Source organism: Kogia breviceps, chromosome 8 (assembly GCF_026419965.1).
Source record: "Kogia breviceps isolate mKogBre1 chromosome 8, mKogBre1 haplotype 1, whole genome shotgun sequence".
NCBI lineage: Eukaryota > Metazoa > Chordata > Mammalia > Artiodactyla > Physeteridae > Kogia > Kogia breviceps.
Window position 1 is genome coordinate 11,514,410 of NC_081317.1, and position 19,117 is coordinate 11,533,526.

The 19,117-nt window shown below is 43.7% G+C and overlaps 1 protein-coding gene across 10 annotated transcripts in view; it reads left to right on the top strand.

The window, feature by feature from the left end:
• Positions 1-19,117, top strand: part of DENND1A (DENN domain containing 1A) — a 543,770-nt gene that overhangs the window by 384,608 nt on the left and 140,045 nt on the right. For 8 of the 10 annotated variants that reach the window (XM_059073023.2, XM_067040763.1, XM_059073026.2 and 5 more), the window contains one exon: positions 8,415-8,540. The exons of the other annotated variants lie outside the window; for them this stretch is intronic. In XM_059073023.2, coding sequence (XP_058929006.1) covers positions 8,415-8,540 — 126 coding nt within the window. The remainder of the gene's footprint in view (positions 1-8,414; positions 8,541-19,117) is intronic. 10 annotated transcript variants of the gene reach the window in all.

Sequence of the window (19,117 nt, forward strand, 5' to 3'; positions counted from 1 at the left end):
ATAAATACACATTTACTTTGAGCTCAAATCTTGTAACCTTCTTTAGTGTTCAGCTGCATTAATTGTGTGTGTGTGTGTGTGTATGTGTGTGTGTGGTGTGTTAAAACTAAATTGTTTTTTTAGGGAAAATAAAGACAATTTCACTTCGGGCAAAAAAAAAAAAAATGTGTTTGGAGGAAGATGAGTATTACAGATAGATAGGAAAATGCAAAAATCTTTGCTCCTGTGTGTTTCCATTTACAATGCTGAGGTACTGGGATTAACCAGGCAGGGAGGGGGCTGGAATGCACTGTGAGTGCAAGACTCCTCCTGAGCTTTATTTGGCAGATAGTAGAAATGGACCTTTTTGTTTTTAAATTGTACTTTTTTACTCCAAGAATGTCATCCTGAGGACTTGATAGTTTGTTCTCAGGATGCTCAACAAAGCCATTATAGCATGTAGTGAAGTAGCCACTCACATAATGAAAATTGATCCTTTTGTCTGACAAAAAGCTGCTTAGAATTGTAATGTTCACCTCTTAACTTTGCGACTTAATACTCGGCCCATAAGACGTAAGGAGAGACAGAGGAGCAAAGACTTGGGCCCCTGGGGTCATAGCCAGCCCCAGCTTGGAGCTCCGCATAACTAGCACAGTCCCCACTCCCCCATGGAGAACCAGGCACTTTGAGGGGAAAATCGGATGCAGAAGAAGCAATTAAAGCCAACCGAGGTCAAGGTACAGCCATGTTCTCAAGTAAGAAACAGAAAAGCAAGGAATGAAAGGAGGCAATAATGGAGATATATTAAGTTGTGGAAAAAAAATAAACCAGTATCATGGACAAATCTAACTTGCTGGTCTAAGAAATCCTGGCAGCAGTAAGAATTAATGGGGTGGCGCAGACTTTGGAGTAAGACAGACTTGTGCTTGACTTTAGCCTCTGCCCCTTGCTGTACTATCTGTGTGAGATGGGGCTGAGGCTCACTTTTCTCGTCTGGATAGTGGGGATAACTGTCTCTGCCTAGCCCACTTGTTCTGAAATTTTAATACAGTGCTGGGCATGAAAACACCTACCATGGCTTTTGGTACCTAGTAAAGTGCTTGATAAATACTAGTTCCTGTTCCTTTTTCCTGATGAATTCCTGGTTTTCTCAGAAACTTTTACTGGGAAAGAGAGTGGGGTGAGATTGCCTTTACATATCAAGACTTTTTGCTTCAAATTTAGGCAAGAACTAACTAAGGCACAGAGAGATGCACCATGCCATTTCATTGCCCACGTGAAGGTAGCAGAGGAGCCAATATATACATGCCCCTGAGGATGGGAAAACAAGGCAATAGTTCCTCCTTCCCCTGTCCAGACCCAGATGTTCCCCAGGAGATCTTATAACAAAGCCTTGATGTCTAGTTTATCCACGAAAGGAAGAATCAATCTGCCTTAGTCCTTAAGGGCTATTTTTTAAAGGGGGAGAGAAAGTAATTCTATTGCCCCCATTCCAGCTGCTGCAGGTGTCTGATTTGTCCAAAAAAGCCTTTTAACTTCAGTTCTGACACTGAGCAGTTAATACAAGTGGACCCTCTGCCCAGGATGACTTGAGTCAGATATTGAGAAGAGCTATATCTCTACTTGCAGTGTTGTGCCAGCACTGAGGGTGGCCATGGTCCCTGCCTCCCTAGAACCGTCAGTCTAATGGAAGAGACAGACGTTAATGGACTGCCACATAATACATCATCACTTTGCTGTTTGTCTCTGAAGGACAGGTACAGGGAGAGTATATGACAAGGGAGCCTTGACCTAATCTGAGGGGGTCAGACTGAGGCAGTGGTATCTGAGCTGAGATCTAAAGGATGAATAGTAGTTGATCTAGGGCCTTGGGTTGTCCAGTATGGTAGCTACTATCCACATGTGGCTATTTAAATTGAAATTGATTAAAGTGAAATAAAATTCAGTTCCTCAGTCAAAGCAGCTACATTTCAAGTGCTCAGTAGCAGCTACCACACTGGACAACACAGGTGACCGATTATCTGTGGAAAGGGCCTGTTGCACGGTGCTGAATGCTAGGCAAGGGGGTGATGGTGGAGAGAGCACTCCAAACAGAGGAGTTAGCCTATCCAAAGCTCCTAGAGTATAAGAGAGGCCAGGGCAACTGGAACCCAGTTGGTGTGGCCGAAGCCATGGAGGGGGTGCAGGAGCCTGGGATCTGAAAAAGGCTGGAGCCTTGCAGGCCAGGCTAGGACTGTCTTTATCCTCAGAGCAACAGGGAAGCTGCTGAAAGATCTTAAGGTGCCAGCACTGATGGCAAGAGGTAGATAGGAGTGTCTCAGAGGTGACTAGGTGAACAGCGTGCCGTCCTTATTCTCCTCTCCGCCTACAAATTGCAACCAAGGGATGAAGAAATAATCATGTACTTGTTGAGTGGTATAGATTGCAAGGGTTATCTTCATCGTAGCGGGAAGAAAGATATGTAAGCTGCTGGTTATACAAGAAAAGCTAAATATGATTATGAATACAATGGGAGAGCCCCTTTTGAAGTAGTAATAAGCTAACTTGTGGCTGGTCTGGGGGAGCTTGACTGCAAGCCCTCGGGAGCTGGGCCCTGATCATATGCAGCTCTGTTCCCAGCACATCTGCAGCATGGGGCCTGCAAAGATTAGGCATCAACCAAAGTAACAGATTAATGTGCCCAGAGAAAGAGCTATTTGTTCTGACAGGGCATCACAGAAACTCAGTGGCTTTTTAAAAAAATTTTAATAGAAGAGTCTTGTTAGAGAATGAGATAAAGAGTATCCCAGGCTTAGGAATAGTTTTGAGGCCTCTGAGATTGAGTAGAAGATAAAGTTGGAAACAGAGCTGGAGCCAAATCCATAGAAGGCCTTGAAGATTGTGCTGAGGAACTTGGACCTTATATGTTAGCACCATGGAGTCACTGAAAATTTTAGAAGAAGGAAGTGATATGATTCAACCTCTTGTTTTAGAAAGATAATTCAAAGTGCAAAGGATGGATTAGACCAGGAAGAAAATAGGAGAAGGGCCACCAGTTGAGAGACTGGTGCAGTAGTCCAGGTACTAATTAAACAAAACACAAAGCCAGGCAGTTTGTTATGTCTGTTCTCCATTTACATCCATTATATTTTAATCCTCACAATGTATGTATGTGACAAATACCTCATCTTACAGCAAAGGAAACCAAAGCTCAGAAAGATTAAGAAAGTAAGGAAGACTGATTTCTAATCTTAGACTTGGCTCTTGTGACTCAAGCTCTACATTCTACTGCCTGAGGAGTGCACGGGGATAGAGGAGCAAGTGAAGCCAAGAGACCCCAGAGGTAGAGCCTGCAGTGACCAGGGCAAACAGGAAGAGGGTGCGGGACAGGGCGGGGAACGCTGCATATGTTGCTGGACATGTGGTACGTGCAGTGTTGTGTAAGACTGGCCCCGTTGTCCACTTTAATTCATTCAGCCACCAGAGCTTCATTTTCCTTGCAGTTTTGGTTGTATCTTAGTGATGACCCTCTGCAAAAGGGAAATGGATGAGTATCAATTTCTCCCCCAATCCTTCCGAACTGAGACCATTTCTTCCAATGATCATTCACTAAAGAGTGTGATCCTAGACTTTCCTCCAAGCACGGAGGCTCGGCCACTGTAAATGCCTTTTAAGATGTCAGAACACTCGCTCATCTGTTCTTTTATTAAGCAAAAAGTGCTGAATGATGACACTGGGCCAAGTACTGCTGGACCACTGCTGGCCCTTCTAGGAACTCACAGTCTAGCAGGAAAGGTAGGAGACACTACAATTCACTGGCAACTCGCAGTCCAGAGGGGCCCAGGCAGGGCATCATTAAGCCTGTCTTAGTGGTCAGGGAAGGCTTCACAAAGGAGGGGACGTTTGGATTCCCTCTTTCCCTTAACCCAAGGCAATGTTTAATTTGACTATTAAAGAAAAATACCTCATTTAAATTCTTTATTATAAAAGTAACATGCTTTTTATATAAAGCGTGATCAAAACAATCAAGTGCATAAAATGGAAAGTGAAAGCATCCCTACATGGTTAAAGTTTGATATGTGGCATTTTAGATTCTTACTACATAAACATCTATATATATATATTTTTTAAATGATTCATGTTATTTATATTGCTCTGTAACTTGTGTTTTCTCCCCATTTGGGTGTAGTTTGTGGACATCTTTTCATGTTAGTTCAGAAGAATACTGCCACTTTTTTTTTTTTAGCAGCTATGCAATATTTCAAGGATGTGGTCTAATTTACTTAATAGGCCCCTACTCATGGACACTTGGATGGTCTTTCAAAGGGTAAATAGATGTTCACAAGTAGGACAGAAAGGGACAAGGGACAACTCCATCTGAATTGTCAGCGTGTGTTTGGGCTGGAGGGTAGTATATGCTTCTAGATGGCAATTCAGTATCAGTCAAACACCCATTAAGGGGGGCCAAGGGCAGCGAGGCCAGCTGAGGAAAGCGTCACAGACTACTCGGAGGAGTTGGGATGTTTTCCTGCGGGTGGTGATGGCCAGGGGTGGGGGGGGCATTGAAGGATTTTGATAGAGATCAGATTCATACATTTCCAAGAATACTGGGACAGCTATGGGTAGATGGCATTGAAGGAAAACTAAAGACAGAGAGCCCATCTGATCTGGGAAACTACTCCACTGATCTGGGCCAGAGAAGATGGGTAGAGCTGAGCAGCACAGGGCCAAGGCCATGGGCACTGAGAGATTCAGGATATATTGGCAGGAGGGTGGTAAGATGTGGAGAATGGTTGTGGGAAGGGAAGGAGAAGGATGGAATCTTAACATCTGAGTCTAGCCTAGAAGACTGGCTGGAAGATGCTGCGGTATCCAAGATGGGAAAAGAGGAGGAGGAGGGAAGTTAAGATGCTGACAAGTTCAAGTTTGTACTCTCTTCCCTTTGTTTTCTGTCTCCCTCCTGATACCTCATTAAAGGAGGAAGCCACCCTCGCTGGCTTTTCTGTCCCCCCAAATTATGCCTGATGATCCCTGATGTTAATGATTTGGCCAGCACCCCCAGGAGCACTCAGAGCAAGTTGGGTTTTAGATGTATGACTGTGGGTTATTTAAGCCTTAGATTTTCTTTCCTCACTTTTATTTAAAGGACAGTATGCTATCACCAGTTATCAGTTGTGCATATACTTGAAGTTTCAAAGTTTGACGTGCTGACAAAAGCTTCTCCTTGTTGTAGGGTGAGGAGAGGTCTTCAGCAGTCTTGGCCTGAGTGGTCCCAGGGGCACCAAGAGCCCAGGACCACTTGGCTGGTCTCAGAGCGGCTGGGGCGGCAGGAGGAGGGGCACACACTCCTGTTTGCTTAGTTACAATCTGCAACGACTCCTTTGTGTAAAATGGTAATGAGGCCATTAGGAGAGACTCACCTGAAGTGCAGCCTCGTGAGTCCAAGGTAATTAAACACCTCCCGAACGAAAGCAAAAGGCCAGGGAAGGTTAAGTGAGGAGTAATCTGCGGCACAGGTGGCCCAAGGGCTTTGAGGAGACAAAAGAGAGACACCGGCTTGTACTGTTTCAAAGGATGGAAATGTCACCCTCATCGCTGGGAAAGGCAGGACTTTTATTATTTGGAGGGTGGGAAGTGGGCAATATTTTTAGCATTTTAATAAAGCATATTTCTTTTTCACATTGCTATTTCAAGTTGGAGGTCCATGACAGACTGCTGGGGCACTGAATGGCCCGCGCTGCTTCTCGTGGGCTCTCACCGCTGTAGTGCTGGGGCGCATGTGTGCCAGAATCGGGGGGAGGGGGGGTCACGATAAACCGAATATTTCCAACCAGGTGTCATGACAGACTCCAAACTGCTTCCAGAGGAAAACTGTTTTCCTTGGCCCACCTCTGAGTGGAGATGGGGTGGCTGCCCCTTCAACGCATGTTCCCGTGCCTTCTGACTTAGCCGAGAAGTGGGTCATCCCACCTTCACTGACTAGATTGTCCAAGCATGTGGCACGCCCCTCGAGCAGCAGCACAAGATTTCTTCCCCTGTGCTCAGTAAACACGGATTATTTTTATTTTAAAAGATCTGGCAACAGAGGATTTTTGCCATTCGGTTTCTTGCCTCAAAATCTCTGTTGTCTCCACATAAAAGCTTATACATGAATGTTTTTAGCAGCATTACTAACAATAGCCAAAAAGAAACAACCCAGATGACCATCAGCTGATGAAGAGATAAAATGTGGTCTTTCCGTACGATGAAATATTATTCAACTGTGAAAAAGAAGGAAGTACTAATAAGTGCTACAGTGTGGATGAAACCTGTTTATAATGAGCAGTATGCTAAGTGAAAGAAGCCAGTCACAAAAAAAAGACCACCTATTGTATGATTCCATTTGCAAGAAATGTCCAGAATAGGCAAATTCATAGAGACAGAAAGTGGATCAGTGGTTACCTAGGACTGGGGTGAGAGAGGAGGGGAGCAGGATTAGTGGGGAGTGAGAAGTACCTGCCAATAAGATGGGTTTTCTTTTTGGGATGAGGAAATTGTTCTGGAATTAGATTATAGTGATAGTTCTACAACATTGTCACTATACTAAAACTACTGAATTATATATTTTAAATGAATGAATTTTATGATATATAAAATATGTCTTAATAAGCTATTACAAACCCCTTATCAGAAGCTTGATAATAAGATATAATGTCCATGGAGCATTTCAAGAGTGTATGTAATCCATCCCAGATTCTTAATATTTTTAGGTTCACAGGCACCTTTAGGAACCTGAGGATAGCTATACAGCCTATACCCAGAAAAATGATCATTACTCATTCATATTAAAAATTTGTAGATGATTCATGGACCACCTGCGTCTAATTTCCTATTTTGTCTTTAGATTTTACCCTAAATTTTATCCTTAAATAATGTCAGGCCATTAGGTAGTCCTATATCTAAGCCCCGTACAGATTCCTGAAATGTGCTCTTCATATGTCACCTACATGCTTAAAAACTGTCATTAGCTCTACCTTTATCTCAAAATGAAGGAAAAAATTTCTTATTCACAGCTCTTGACCCCTGCCTTCCCCTCTATCCTCATTTTAAGCCATATTCTCCATTCTCTCCACTGAAGCCACAGTTCTCCCTAGTCTCTGAACTCCTCCTCACTACAGTGTCTTTGCAAATGCTGATCCCCGTGTTTGGTACACTGTTCCTTCCCCTCTTTGCAAGTTAACTACTTCAGCTCATCCTTCAGATCTCAGTCGAATCCTGTTTCTCTCCAGGAAGTCTTCCTTGACCTCCTTGGTGAGCTCTATCACAGGCTTGTCATGGTAGCAATGTCATATGTATTGGTATTTTCTTCACGAGAATATAAGTTTAATGAGGGGAGGACCCTTGTCTGGTTTTGCTCACCGTTGCATCACCATTGACTTAAGGCTACCAAGTTGCACAATTCCAGGGACACTTTTCACGTGGAACATAGTGTGAGTGGTGTGTCCAGAAGTTGTGCAGTATGGCTTCCTGAGATGGATGGCATATTGGAAACAGACCAGGGAGCTTAATGTTGTCTCTGATGTTGAGGGCAACAACCGTCATGTCACACAATCTTTCCTACATTGAGGACTCATAGGAAAAATTCTCTTTTCATTCTCACTTTCAGGAAATTTTGTGTTCATGTGTGCAACTGCTTTGGACCCAAAGAATCTCACAACTTCTCGTTTCCCTTTTTGCTTTGCCATGACTTTCTTGTCTATTTTGTTTTAATCTGTTGGGTGCACATCTATAAGCTATATAAGTGTGTTTCTGTAAGTCTATATAATGACTACTCCTTTAGAATATGAGGTTTATAATAATATACATATTATATATACTTTATATATATTTAATAAATATATAATTTATACTACATTTAATAAACATATATTTAGAGTATGAGGTATATGATAATATATATTATAATCTGTTATAAATAAGCCTTTTATTTCTAATATTTGTAAGTAATCTGAAGAGGAAATGGAATTGGAACTAAAAAAATTTGTGTGGTTTGGGCTCAGATTATAAGACTTCAATTAATATTCCAACTTGGTCACTTCTTGGGTTTGTTACTAGGCATGTAATATAACCTCTCTGAGACTGTTTCACCCTTGTAAGATGGGAGCACAATCCCTTTCCTACAGGATTGTTGAAAGAATTAAGTAAGAAAATTTATGTGAAAACAATTAACCTGGCACATTGAAACTGCTTAGAAAGTGGTTTTGTTTTTGTTTTTATTAGATACTCCCTAATAGGAGCAAGATTTATTGAAATTTCAAAAACCTGCCCCAATACTGAACGTGTGTTTGTTCTCCCAGCAGTTGATGTGTCAAATCCATCCCCATCCCGGGGGTTTTCTAGAGCTCTGTGTGTGTTGGGCGTAGCCAGCCATCCTCCTCCGGCCCTGCCCTCAGCCTCTGTCTCCTTTGTGTCACCAGATCTCTTCACTGAAGAACCGGCTGAAGAAGGTCTCCACAACAACTGGAGATGGTGTGGCCAGAGCCTTCCTCAAGGCCCAGGCCGCTTTCTTCGGCAGCTACCGAAACGCTCTGAAAATAGAGCCGGTGAGTAGCTTCTTGGCATGTCACGAATCCATGTTTGGTCAGGGCCACAGGAAACCTGCTATTCATCTGGTTGTTGAATTCACCAAAAGAGGTTGTGTGTGTGTGTGTGTGTGTGTGTGTGTGTGTGTGTGTGTTGGAGCGCTGGGGGAGTGTCCTCCCCTCGCGCTACCTCTTAGCACAAGGAAGCCGAGCTGCTCTGTGTGAAGCACTCTCTGCTCCTGTGGATGTTAGGTTCCCTCCCCTCCCTGGTCAGTAGCACCCTCTGTGGGTCACAGTGCTCAGCACTGCACACACACCTGCTCTCACTGAGGAGTCCCAGTAAGCCTGTGAGGTAGCAGTGATCATCTCCACTTGACAAATGGGGAAACCAAGGCTCACAGAAGCAATGACTTGCTGACAGTGGAGGGGCCAGGTAGGTCGGCCCAGTGCCCATGCTTTCCCACTGTGCCTCAATGCCCTTTTCCTGCACGGGGACCTCTACTCCACACTTGAGAAAGCAAGGCATCCAGGGGGCTCACTTCTTAGAGGTTCCCAGAGTGGTCTTGATGTATTGACTACAAAGTATACTGAGGACTGGGGAATAATGTCTTCTTTCTCCATGGCCCTTCAACCTTTCTGAGGCTCTGTTGCCTCATCCGTGAGGTGATTAGTTATAGTGCGGATATGAAGACACCAGGTCATCCCTAAAACCAAAGACGCTACCAGCTCTCCCAGCTTCAGTGAGAAGCTTTCATCGGATATCCGCCTCCTCGTAGCCTCTTGGCCAAGGAGAATGGAGAAATTGGCCCAGGGACCTGGGTGGCTGCATAGGGGAGGATATTGGAGGGGACCTTGCTGACAGCCCTTTTCTCTAGGGAGCACGGAGCTCCCTTCATCCTGAACAGGCAGAGATGGCAGCCACACCCAGCCTAGTCAAGAGTGGCCGTGAGGGACCAGCCCAGGTCGCACTGCCTATAGGTCAGGATGTTTGTTTTTGTTTTAACCCATAGCATTTTATTAGATTAAATGACAGAAGATGAGTAGATATCCGACAGTGCATTTCATGTGCAAACTCTGACAGTGAATCTTGACCATGCTTCTTCATAAGCCACAGCTATACCTTGCTAAGTACTTTTTCACTATTACGAGTCCATTGCGTGTGGAAGTGAAGCGCAGAGTGATAGCAAGCACCTTGTTTTCCCTTCACCCGGGACGCATGCTGTGTGAAGTGGCTGGGCAGTGGGCGCTCAGGGAGCAGCAGCCTAATGCAACCTTGTTCCTTGTCTTCCATCCAACACTTGGGCCTGACTCTCTAGGCTGCCTCAGCTTCAGTCAATGTCATGGTCACATAATAGAAGGGATGCACTCTCTTTGCTTCCTAAGAAATACTTCCCTTAGGTCCTAAAAAGCCCTTCAGCTTAAAGCAAGTTTCTCACGTCCTGCTTGTCTCCAAGACAGATGGCTCTGATTCTTTGTCCTGACCCTGGGCCCATCCAAACCAGTCAGGTTCAGTGCTGTTTTGAGAGCTGGTATAATTCAAGGAAAATTCTGTCTTCTTCCCATCTTTAAAGTGAGAATGGGACAACTGGCCCAGTCCTTTCCTTAGGCTGCTGAGAACTGATAGACATGAAGTATTTCCACTCTTACAATGACATCATTGTTGTCATGTATACGTCTAGAATCCAGAGGCTGTTGAGTCTGGTACATATTGCTGGGTATATGATCTGGGCAAAAGTTGCTCCTCCAGAGAAGTTTATGGTTGTACTTGCACTTTGCTCTCAAAGGCATCGGATTTAAGGATGGAAAGGATGGAAGTCCTAGAGTTTAAAGCCTGGCTCTGTACTTGGGCGCTTAATCTCTCTAAATTTCAGTTTCTTCACTGTGAAATGAGAATAAGCACACCTATCATTCTGCATTTTCAGATGGTTATAAGGAGCAAGTGAGCCATAAAACCTCTCATAGGAAAGGTGAAACTTGGAAAAAGAAAGACAGCAGCATCCCTTCCTGTGGTGGGCATGGCGTTATCTGAGTGAGCAAAGGCTTGGAGGCAGGACCCTTCATGGCCCCTTTGTCTGGAGTCATGGGTTTGGGTGGCTCCAACCTTCAGGAAAGGTTGGAGCCAGATTTGACAGAGCCTTGGATGGTAGGCTAGGAGTGTGAGCAGAGATGAGATGTGACTGAAGTCATGTTTGACCAGTAATCCAGTGCTGGACTGAAAAGGAAACTGGAAGCAGAGACCAGGGGATGGTTGGGGAACTCAGAAGAAAGCCCTCCAGTGGTTACACCAGGAAAAGGTACCACGAAGAAGAAATGACTAGATGAATCTAGAAATAGAAAAAATATGGGAGATGAGGGGCAAGAAATGTCAAAATGTCTCCGAAGATTTGGATCAGGAAGAGAATAATGATGCCCATAGTAGAAAAAGGGAAAGCTTGATGTAAAGGTATCCCCAGTAGAAGATTTATAATGGTAAAAACATGGAATGGACTAAGTATCCATAATGATAAACAACTGGTTAAGTAAATTAAAGTATATCCATATGATAGAATATTATATAGCCATTAAAAGTAGCATTTTGAGGATAGGCTGATGAGTTTGGTTGTAAACATGGTACATTTCGTTGAATTTTAGCTGTCATTCCATCATAAGATGTACCACTATGGCATGTATCATTAAGAAAGGGTTCTGCCAATTATAATTGAAGGATGCCATCAATTGTAAGATATCCAGGTTTTAGAGATGTTAAAATGAAGAAATTTGTGTCTTAGAATCAATGAAATAAGGCAGACTTGTCGTGCTTTGGTCTGATTTATCTATACTAGAATGGCTTTTTTCTGTAAGGCCAAGAGGGAAGCCAGAGGGCCTGAAAGTTTCTGACCAAGCCTCACCATGTTATCTAGATGGTTTTTAAACCATAGATTTAATTATAGCCAATTTTCCTCATCTAAAAAATGGAATAACAATACTTGCAGTGCCAGATTGTTTGTGAGATTAAAATAATGACTGCAGAGTGCGTGTGAGCTCAAGAAGGGGTCAGGGGTTTTAGAGTCAGGCCACATGGTGGGAGTGGTGCATGGGGAACAGTGACTGGGTGAGCCTGCTTGGGTGACAGGCAGCACAGTGCTGAGGAGATAGGGTGTCTTTCATGGGGCCACTTGTCTTTAGTTGTTTCTCTGATTATTTAAAAAAACAAAACAAAACAAACCCTGCTCTTGGTTTTTAAAAGAAAAAAAAGGTTTAAAGTAACAGGACTAGGGACTTCCCTGGTGGCGCAGTGGATGAGAATCCACCTACAATGCAGGGGACACGGGTTCGAGCCCCGGTCCAGGAAGATCCCACATGCCACAGAGCAGCTAACAGCTACTGAGCCTGCACTCTAGAGCCCACACACCACAACTACTGAGCCCGTGTGCCACAACTACTGAAGCCCATGCTCCTAGAGCCTGCGCTCCACAACAAGAGAAGCCACCACAATGAGAAGCTCATGCACCGCAGCGAAGAGTAGCCCTCGCCCGCCACAACTAGAGAAAGCCTGCGCTTTCTGCGCAACAAAGACCCAACGCAGCCAAAAATTAAATTAAATCTTTTAAAAAATAAAATAAAGTAACAAGCCTAGAAATGAGAAAATACCCATAATCCTACCGTCTGGAATTGAGATAACATGTTAACATGTTTCTACCAAGGTTCTAGGGTTTGGGGGGGGGGTTGTTTTGTTTTGTTTTGTCTGTTTGTTTTTGAGCCTGTTTTCCTCATCTTTTTTAAAAAATTTTTATTGGTGTATAGTTGATTTATAATGTTGTGTTAGTTTCAGGTGTACAGAAAAGTGACTCAGTTATACATATACATATATCCACTCTTTTTTAGATTCTTTTCCCATATAGGCCATTACAGAGTATTGTGTAGAGTTCCCTGTGCTATACAGTAGGTCCTTATTAGTTATCTCTTCTATATATAAGGGGGAAGGGGGATAAGTTGGAAGATCGGGGTTGTTTTTGTTTCATTTTGGTTTGGGGTTTTGATTTTTTACTTTTAGTTAGTTGAGATATTCCTGGCAAAGCAATCCAGTTCCCTGTTATTTAGTTTTGTCTTTTAGTGTATCGTAAGCATTTTTTCATATCATATAAAAACTCTTCTTAAACATTGGCTGCACATCTCCCATCAGGTGACCCCAGTGGGTCTCAACTCTGGCTGTGGATCAGAATCACCTGTGGGGCTCTTAAAAAGGCAGATGTCTGGGCGCTACTCACAGAGATTTTTATCAGGTTCTTGCCATCTGAAACCAGTGCTGAGGCCCACCACATTATCCCAGCACTGGTCCTTTTGATTGTCAGTAACCTTTCACCATCTTAAACCACACAGTGGTGAACATCTTTATATAAACCTTCACTCCATGGTCTGAATTATTTCCCTGGCGGCATCCCCAACGTGGTTTTACTGGGTCAAAGGACCCGAGTACACTTAAGGCCTTCGGTTCATAAAGTAAAGGAGAAAGCTGGTGGCCAGAAGTGGTTGGTAGTCTTGAGGGGAGACTCTGGGACAGGGCCAGTGGAGAACAGTCCGTGGCTGAGGTCTAAGACTGCCTGCAGGGGCAGGCTGGGAGGAGCGTGCGGGGCACAGAGGGTGCCCGCGGGGCGCACCGCACAGTGCAGCTGGGGGCTTTTCCCACCTGGGCCAGCAGCTGCCATCATGGGACTTGGGTCACTGAAGAGTCACAGGGTTTGGGTTTTTTAAAACATGAAACATCACAGACTCGACAGTGCTCCTTTCTGCTCGGCTCCCGCAGGACCCCTCAAGAGGGGCCAACCCCAGCCCAAGAAGCAGAGATGGGCCACAGCTCCTCCACGGCCCAGAGCTTGCTTGAGATTTTCAACTCCTTGGCCTTTTTTTTCTCTCCTACTGGAAAAAATTTAAAACGCAGCTGGCTGGGGAGTCTCAAGCTTTATTTTCTTTCCCCTGCCTGGAAGAGAAGAGGAAGGTGACCCCTTGCTGAGGCCCGGCCACGTGCCGGGTGTCAGGCTACTCTTCTCCATCCGTGCCTTCTGCCATGTGCCTGTCCCAGAGCCAGAGGGCCTTTGTGGGCTCCCCAGTAGGGTCTCTCTTCAGGGCCAAGTGACTTATTCCTCCCGAGGATCAGAAAGTGAGACGACAGGGAGGGTGTCCAACCACAGCCGAGTCTCCTACCTGCTCGGCGGCTTCCAACAGGCTTCACCCCTGAGTTGCTTTGTGCATCCGTGGTCTCAGTAATTCCCAGTGACTGCCCCTTGCTGTCTGCTTTACAGATTGGGGAGAGGGGCTGAGGTTGCCTTGACTTCCTGGCAAGTAGCAGAGGCCAGGAATCGGACTCAGGTCGGCCTGACTCAAAAACCCAGGTTTCTTCCACCCCACCCTCTCGCCGGCCTTTGTTCTGGTTTCCTGGTGTTCCACGTTAACAACTCTTGCTCTGCATTTCCAGCGCCTGGCATGGGTCATAGCATAGCAGAGGCATCAGTGCATGTATTTTGGAACAGTGGTTGGAAGGATGGGTGAAAGAAATGTTAGAACAGGAAGTGTGTGGGGCCGGGTTTGGCCCTTGACCCCTGTTCAGTACATACACATTGCTCCTGCCCCGTCTTTAGGCTTTGGAGATTGGTGCTGCCTGGCAGAGGGGAGAGTGTAGGCATATCACAAGGGCATGTGACCCATTTTCAATCACTCAGAGAATATCAGGTGCAAAGCCCAAGGTATTTAACAATATCGGCCAAGCCAACTTGTTCTTCTCCACTTAAATGACAGAACCACAAGCAGCCAGGCAGCTCCATTTGGAAAAACCCCCTTTATCCGTGTCAAGCGACAGCCCAGGCTCCAGCTCATTTATTTAGGCCTTTCTTGCTCTCTGACACGCCTCCTAGCAGTTGCCAGGCAACTCTGGGAGTAGCAGTGTGTGTTAGGGATTAACTAGTTAGGGCTGGGGTCCTTTTTGGCAGGAAGGGGATAAAAGACAAATGATTTTAATTGCTAGGCCAAGCATCCTTTCTCTGCTGGGTAGAAGATTGCAACTTTGGGAGGATGTGTATAGCAGTGTGGGTCTTGAATTTGCCTCGAGTCCCCTTTCTCCTTCCTAGGGAGAACGAATGAATTTTAAAAAGAATCTTACTTTACCTCACTCCTTTGTTTAAAATTATATCATCTTGAAATCTGAATAAGACTAAACCACCACCCTCTCTTTGGAAGACACAGTGCCCTCAGTTTTAAAGAACTTTCAAAAATAGAATTGTGTGCTTTAATTGCATCCTTTTTTCTGTCCATAGTTTCTTATTTCATAGCTCATGGCTACGTGGAATCATCTTAAGGCAGTGCGTGTGAAGGTGCTTTTCCCATGTCTGGCCCATTGCAGGTCCCTGGTAAATGTTAGATCAAAGAGCAAAACTGATGGGAATTGGTGCTTTAAGATGCATTCTGTTCTGTGCCAGTAGCTGTGGAAAGGCCAGTATAGATGGAGCACTGTGAGAGTTGTTTATTCAACAAGCTTGTGTGGCTCTCTCTGGGCCAGTGTGCTGGCTGGGCTTCCCCAGGATGAATGGAGCCCAGCCCTGCCCTCAGGGAGCGATGGCCGAGGTGGGGACAGTAAACTGGCAGTCAACATCAGTACCACGAAGGAGGCTCTGAAGGCAGCAGCCAGCTCCTCCAGTGCTGCTTGCTTAGTCCTTCCCAAGAGGCCCAGCTTCCAGATTCAGCTGTGAGTATACTGGCCTCATCCACCATATAGCCCCTGATTTGTCACATGATTCTGCTGAGTCATATTTATCCACCCAAAACCCTTGAAGAGAGAGAAGTTAAGATAAAAGCAGATTGATAGCCTGGCTTGCAAGCACGAATGGACAGGGTTATGTTGGAGCAGGTCAGAAAAATACTATATTAAAAAAAAAAAGAAAGAAAGAAAAATATTATATATATCTCTCTCCTGGTTGAGTAACACCATTGATCTCATTGTTAAAAAAAAACAACCCCAAACTATACTTATATGTTTTTAGTGTAACAGAAGTAGAAAAATATGTACAAACTAGAAAAATTAAAATATCACTGCAGTTCCACTGAACTACCGCAACTACCTCAACTACAGTTTGTATATTCTTATTATTTTTCATTATGTCAAGTGTTTACAAAGTTGCTTTCAAATCTAAGTTAAAAGTTTTTTTCTCCTCCATTTAACATTATTACATCCTAGGCTTTTTTACATGGCTGCAGAATAGTCTATCAAGTACAGCTACCTTAATTTCTGTAAACACTCTCTCACGTCGGACCTTTAGATTGTTCCCAGTTTTTTGAGATTATCATTAATATTCCTCCAAACATCTTTGTGAATAAAGCTTTGATATGCTTTATTTCGATGTCTTCTGAGTAGAAGAAATACAAGTCTGCATGCAAGAGCCTGACTTTGGGTGCTAACTTGTCACAACATGGTAAGGAAGCAGATTTCTGTTGACTCAGCCTAGGAGCAGCTCAAAATGGAAAGAAATAAGAATGCTTCGTGGTGTGCGCTCCCTGCCCTCCACAGAGGCAAGCAGAGTATACCCAGAACATATATAAAGCATGTTACTAATTTGTCTGTGCCTCTGTCTTGTGCTAAAAAAGAAAAAGCTTGAGGAACCTTAAAGCAATATGTACAGTACAACAAGATGAGATAAGGAAGTGACCAGGGGAAAGGAGAAATTAGATGAATCCTGGAAGGGGCTGATATGCACGCCGCTGGGCTGACTCTGAGATTCTTCACACAGCTTGACAGTGGTCGAGCTGGGAGTCAAATCCATGGCTGTCTCCAGAGCCCTTGCTTTTTTTCTTTTTTTAAATAGTGGTAAAACATAAATAACATAAAATTTGCCATTTTGACCATCGTTAAGTTACAATTCAGTGACATTAATTACATTCACAATGTTGTACAACCACCAATCACTATGTATTTTCAAAATTTTTCATCACCACAAACAGAAACTCTGAATCATTAAGCAATAACTCTCAATTCCCCCATTCCACCAGCCCTTGGTAACCTCTAATCTACTTTCTGTCTCTCTGAATTTGCCTATTCTAGATATTTCATATAAAGGAAATTGTATCATATTTGTCCTTCTGTGTCTGTCTTATTTCAGCTAGCATAATGGTTTCAAGGTTCGTCCACATTGTAGCATGTGTCAGAACTTCATCCCCTTTTACAGCTGAATAATATTCCACCATATGTGTGTATATACCACCCTTGTGTATGCATTCATCTGTTACTGGACACTGGATTGTTTTCACCTTTTGGCTATTAAGAATAATGCCACTATGAATATTCCTGTACAAGTATCTGAATCCCTGTTTTCCATTCTTTGGGGTATATACTTAGGAGTGGAATTGCTGGGTAATATAGTAATTTTATGTTTACCTTTTTGAGGAACCACCAAATTGTTTCCACACAGAGCCCGTGCTGTTTTTAAGTGGACAGTGGTATGTTTGTGAAGCATGGATAGGTACCCATGAATGTTCTGTAGGAAGAGTTGGTGAAAGATTTTCTTATTTCCCAGTTTGTTTTAGGCAAGTAGGTAGGGTATTATAGCCCAAACCTACAGGCCTCAGCTAAATAGATGTATTGACACAGGAGTCTATGGTGGACTAGAGAAGGGGCTGGTGAATTACTGGTTTCCATTTTTTCTCATTTCAGTGTTGATCCCAAGTCAAGATCATGTCCTGGGATTGAAGCAGGGTTAAGGGGATGGGCTCCCAACACCAGGGCTCCGGGGACCAGCACTGTAGCTCTGTGGCTCTGAGTGGCTAAGAAGGCTCCTGAGTGTGATGGAAAGAGTGTGGTCTTTGGAGTCACCTGAGTTTTAATCCTGGCTCAGTCATGTGCCAGAAGATGACCTGAGTCTCAATTTTCTCAGCTGTAAAATGGAAATAATGACTACCTTGTAGGACTGTTGAGAAAAATAGCAAAAATGTAGCTTTTTGATGATAGCAGATTTTAACTAAATGAGGATGACCTTTCCTGGGTGACAAGAAGGTAAAGGAGGAAGGGGAAGAGATGAGACAGCCACATTCTAGAACAGTGGTGGTGGCCATAGTTGTTCAGCAGGTGTCAGGCTACCTGGAACCAGTGGAAACACGAGATTCTGGCCCGTTTATTCCTGTCTCTTGAAGTAACTATGAAAGTTCAGCTTTTATCTCAAATAATACATAAAGGATTTGTAAGAAATCCCATTTAATTATTTCCTTCAGCATTTATTTGATATTTATTCATTCACGTTACTACTCACCAGCACTTACAGGCAAATGGGAGGGGTGGTACCAAGGTTTTAAAATTCAGAAATGCATTAATTTCTAAAATGCTTAAGAGAAAATATAATTGAGAATCTTTTTTCCTATTTCATCAAAACATTTTTTGCCTATTGGGAGATGACCCTTGTTCGATATTGGCACGAAATCTCCGCTGTCCACTTCCCAGGGACACTGATGTGTCTTGGGAACACAGCTTGGGAGTCCTGGCACCTTGAGCCCCACAGTGAATGCTCACTGAACTAAGAGCTGTTGTTCTAGAAGTAGACTGCCCAAGTAAAAAGTCGGTCCTTAAGTGAGAGAAGATGAGAACTGGCAGGAAATCCGCTTAAACACAATGATCAAGCTTAACTGTATGATTTCAAGGAGCATCACTGAATATGATCAAAGTGAAATCCCCATATGTTCTAAAATACTTGAAAAATAAAACACAGCTAGAGTATCTTAGACTATCCAGGAGGAATTCCAGGCTTTAACTTGATCTCATTTAATAATCCTGGCTCCTTTCTTACTTTGTTCCTATAGGATGGGACCATGTTTGGTACTCCTTGGTGTCCTTTACATAGTCTAATATTTAGTAAGTGCTCATTAAATGTTTGTTGAATAAATGGATTAACAGGTGAATGAATGATATGCTTTTTCCCCATACTATGCATCAGAAAGACTGGTGGTCATATTTCAGTGTTGCACAATATAGATGCTTAGTTTTAAAAAGTTATCCATCCACAGCTTCATCTTAGAGCATGAGAAGAAGAATCTGACACAAACGCCGTGACACACCGTGGACATGTAAATGTAAAACAAGGGCACAGCCAGCATCTGCATGGTAGCTAACCCCAGGCAGTTAGGATCTAGAGAGGATCATCCTCTGTGAAGTCACCATGTGCAGTAAATATTCAGTTCTAGTTAGGAAAATACACAAGGCAAGTATATTAATGGAGTAAGCTGAATCCATGGTGGCAGTTTTATTTTATTTTTTTAACATAGTTTTTATATTTATTTATTTATTTCGTTGGTTTGTTGCGCCAGGTCTTAGTTGCAGCAGGCGGGCTCCTTAGTTGCGGCATGCGAACTCTTAGTTGTGGCGTGCATGTGGGATTTAGTTCCCTGACCAGGGATTGAACCCAGGCCCCCTGCATCGGGAGCGCGGAGTCTTAACCACTGCACCAGATACAGTTTTAAATACTGTATCTTTGTGGAAGCAGTGGCAAAGAGAAATGGTTATTGTTACCAGTGTTTTAAGTCAAATGACCTCTCTTTAGGGTCTCTTACTTTTTCAGTGAGACTCTGAAAAAGAAACCTTTCTGATCCAT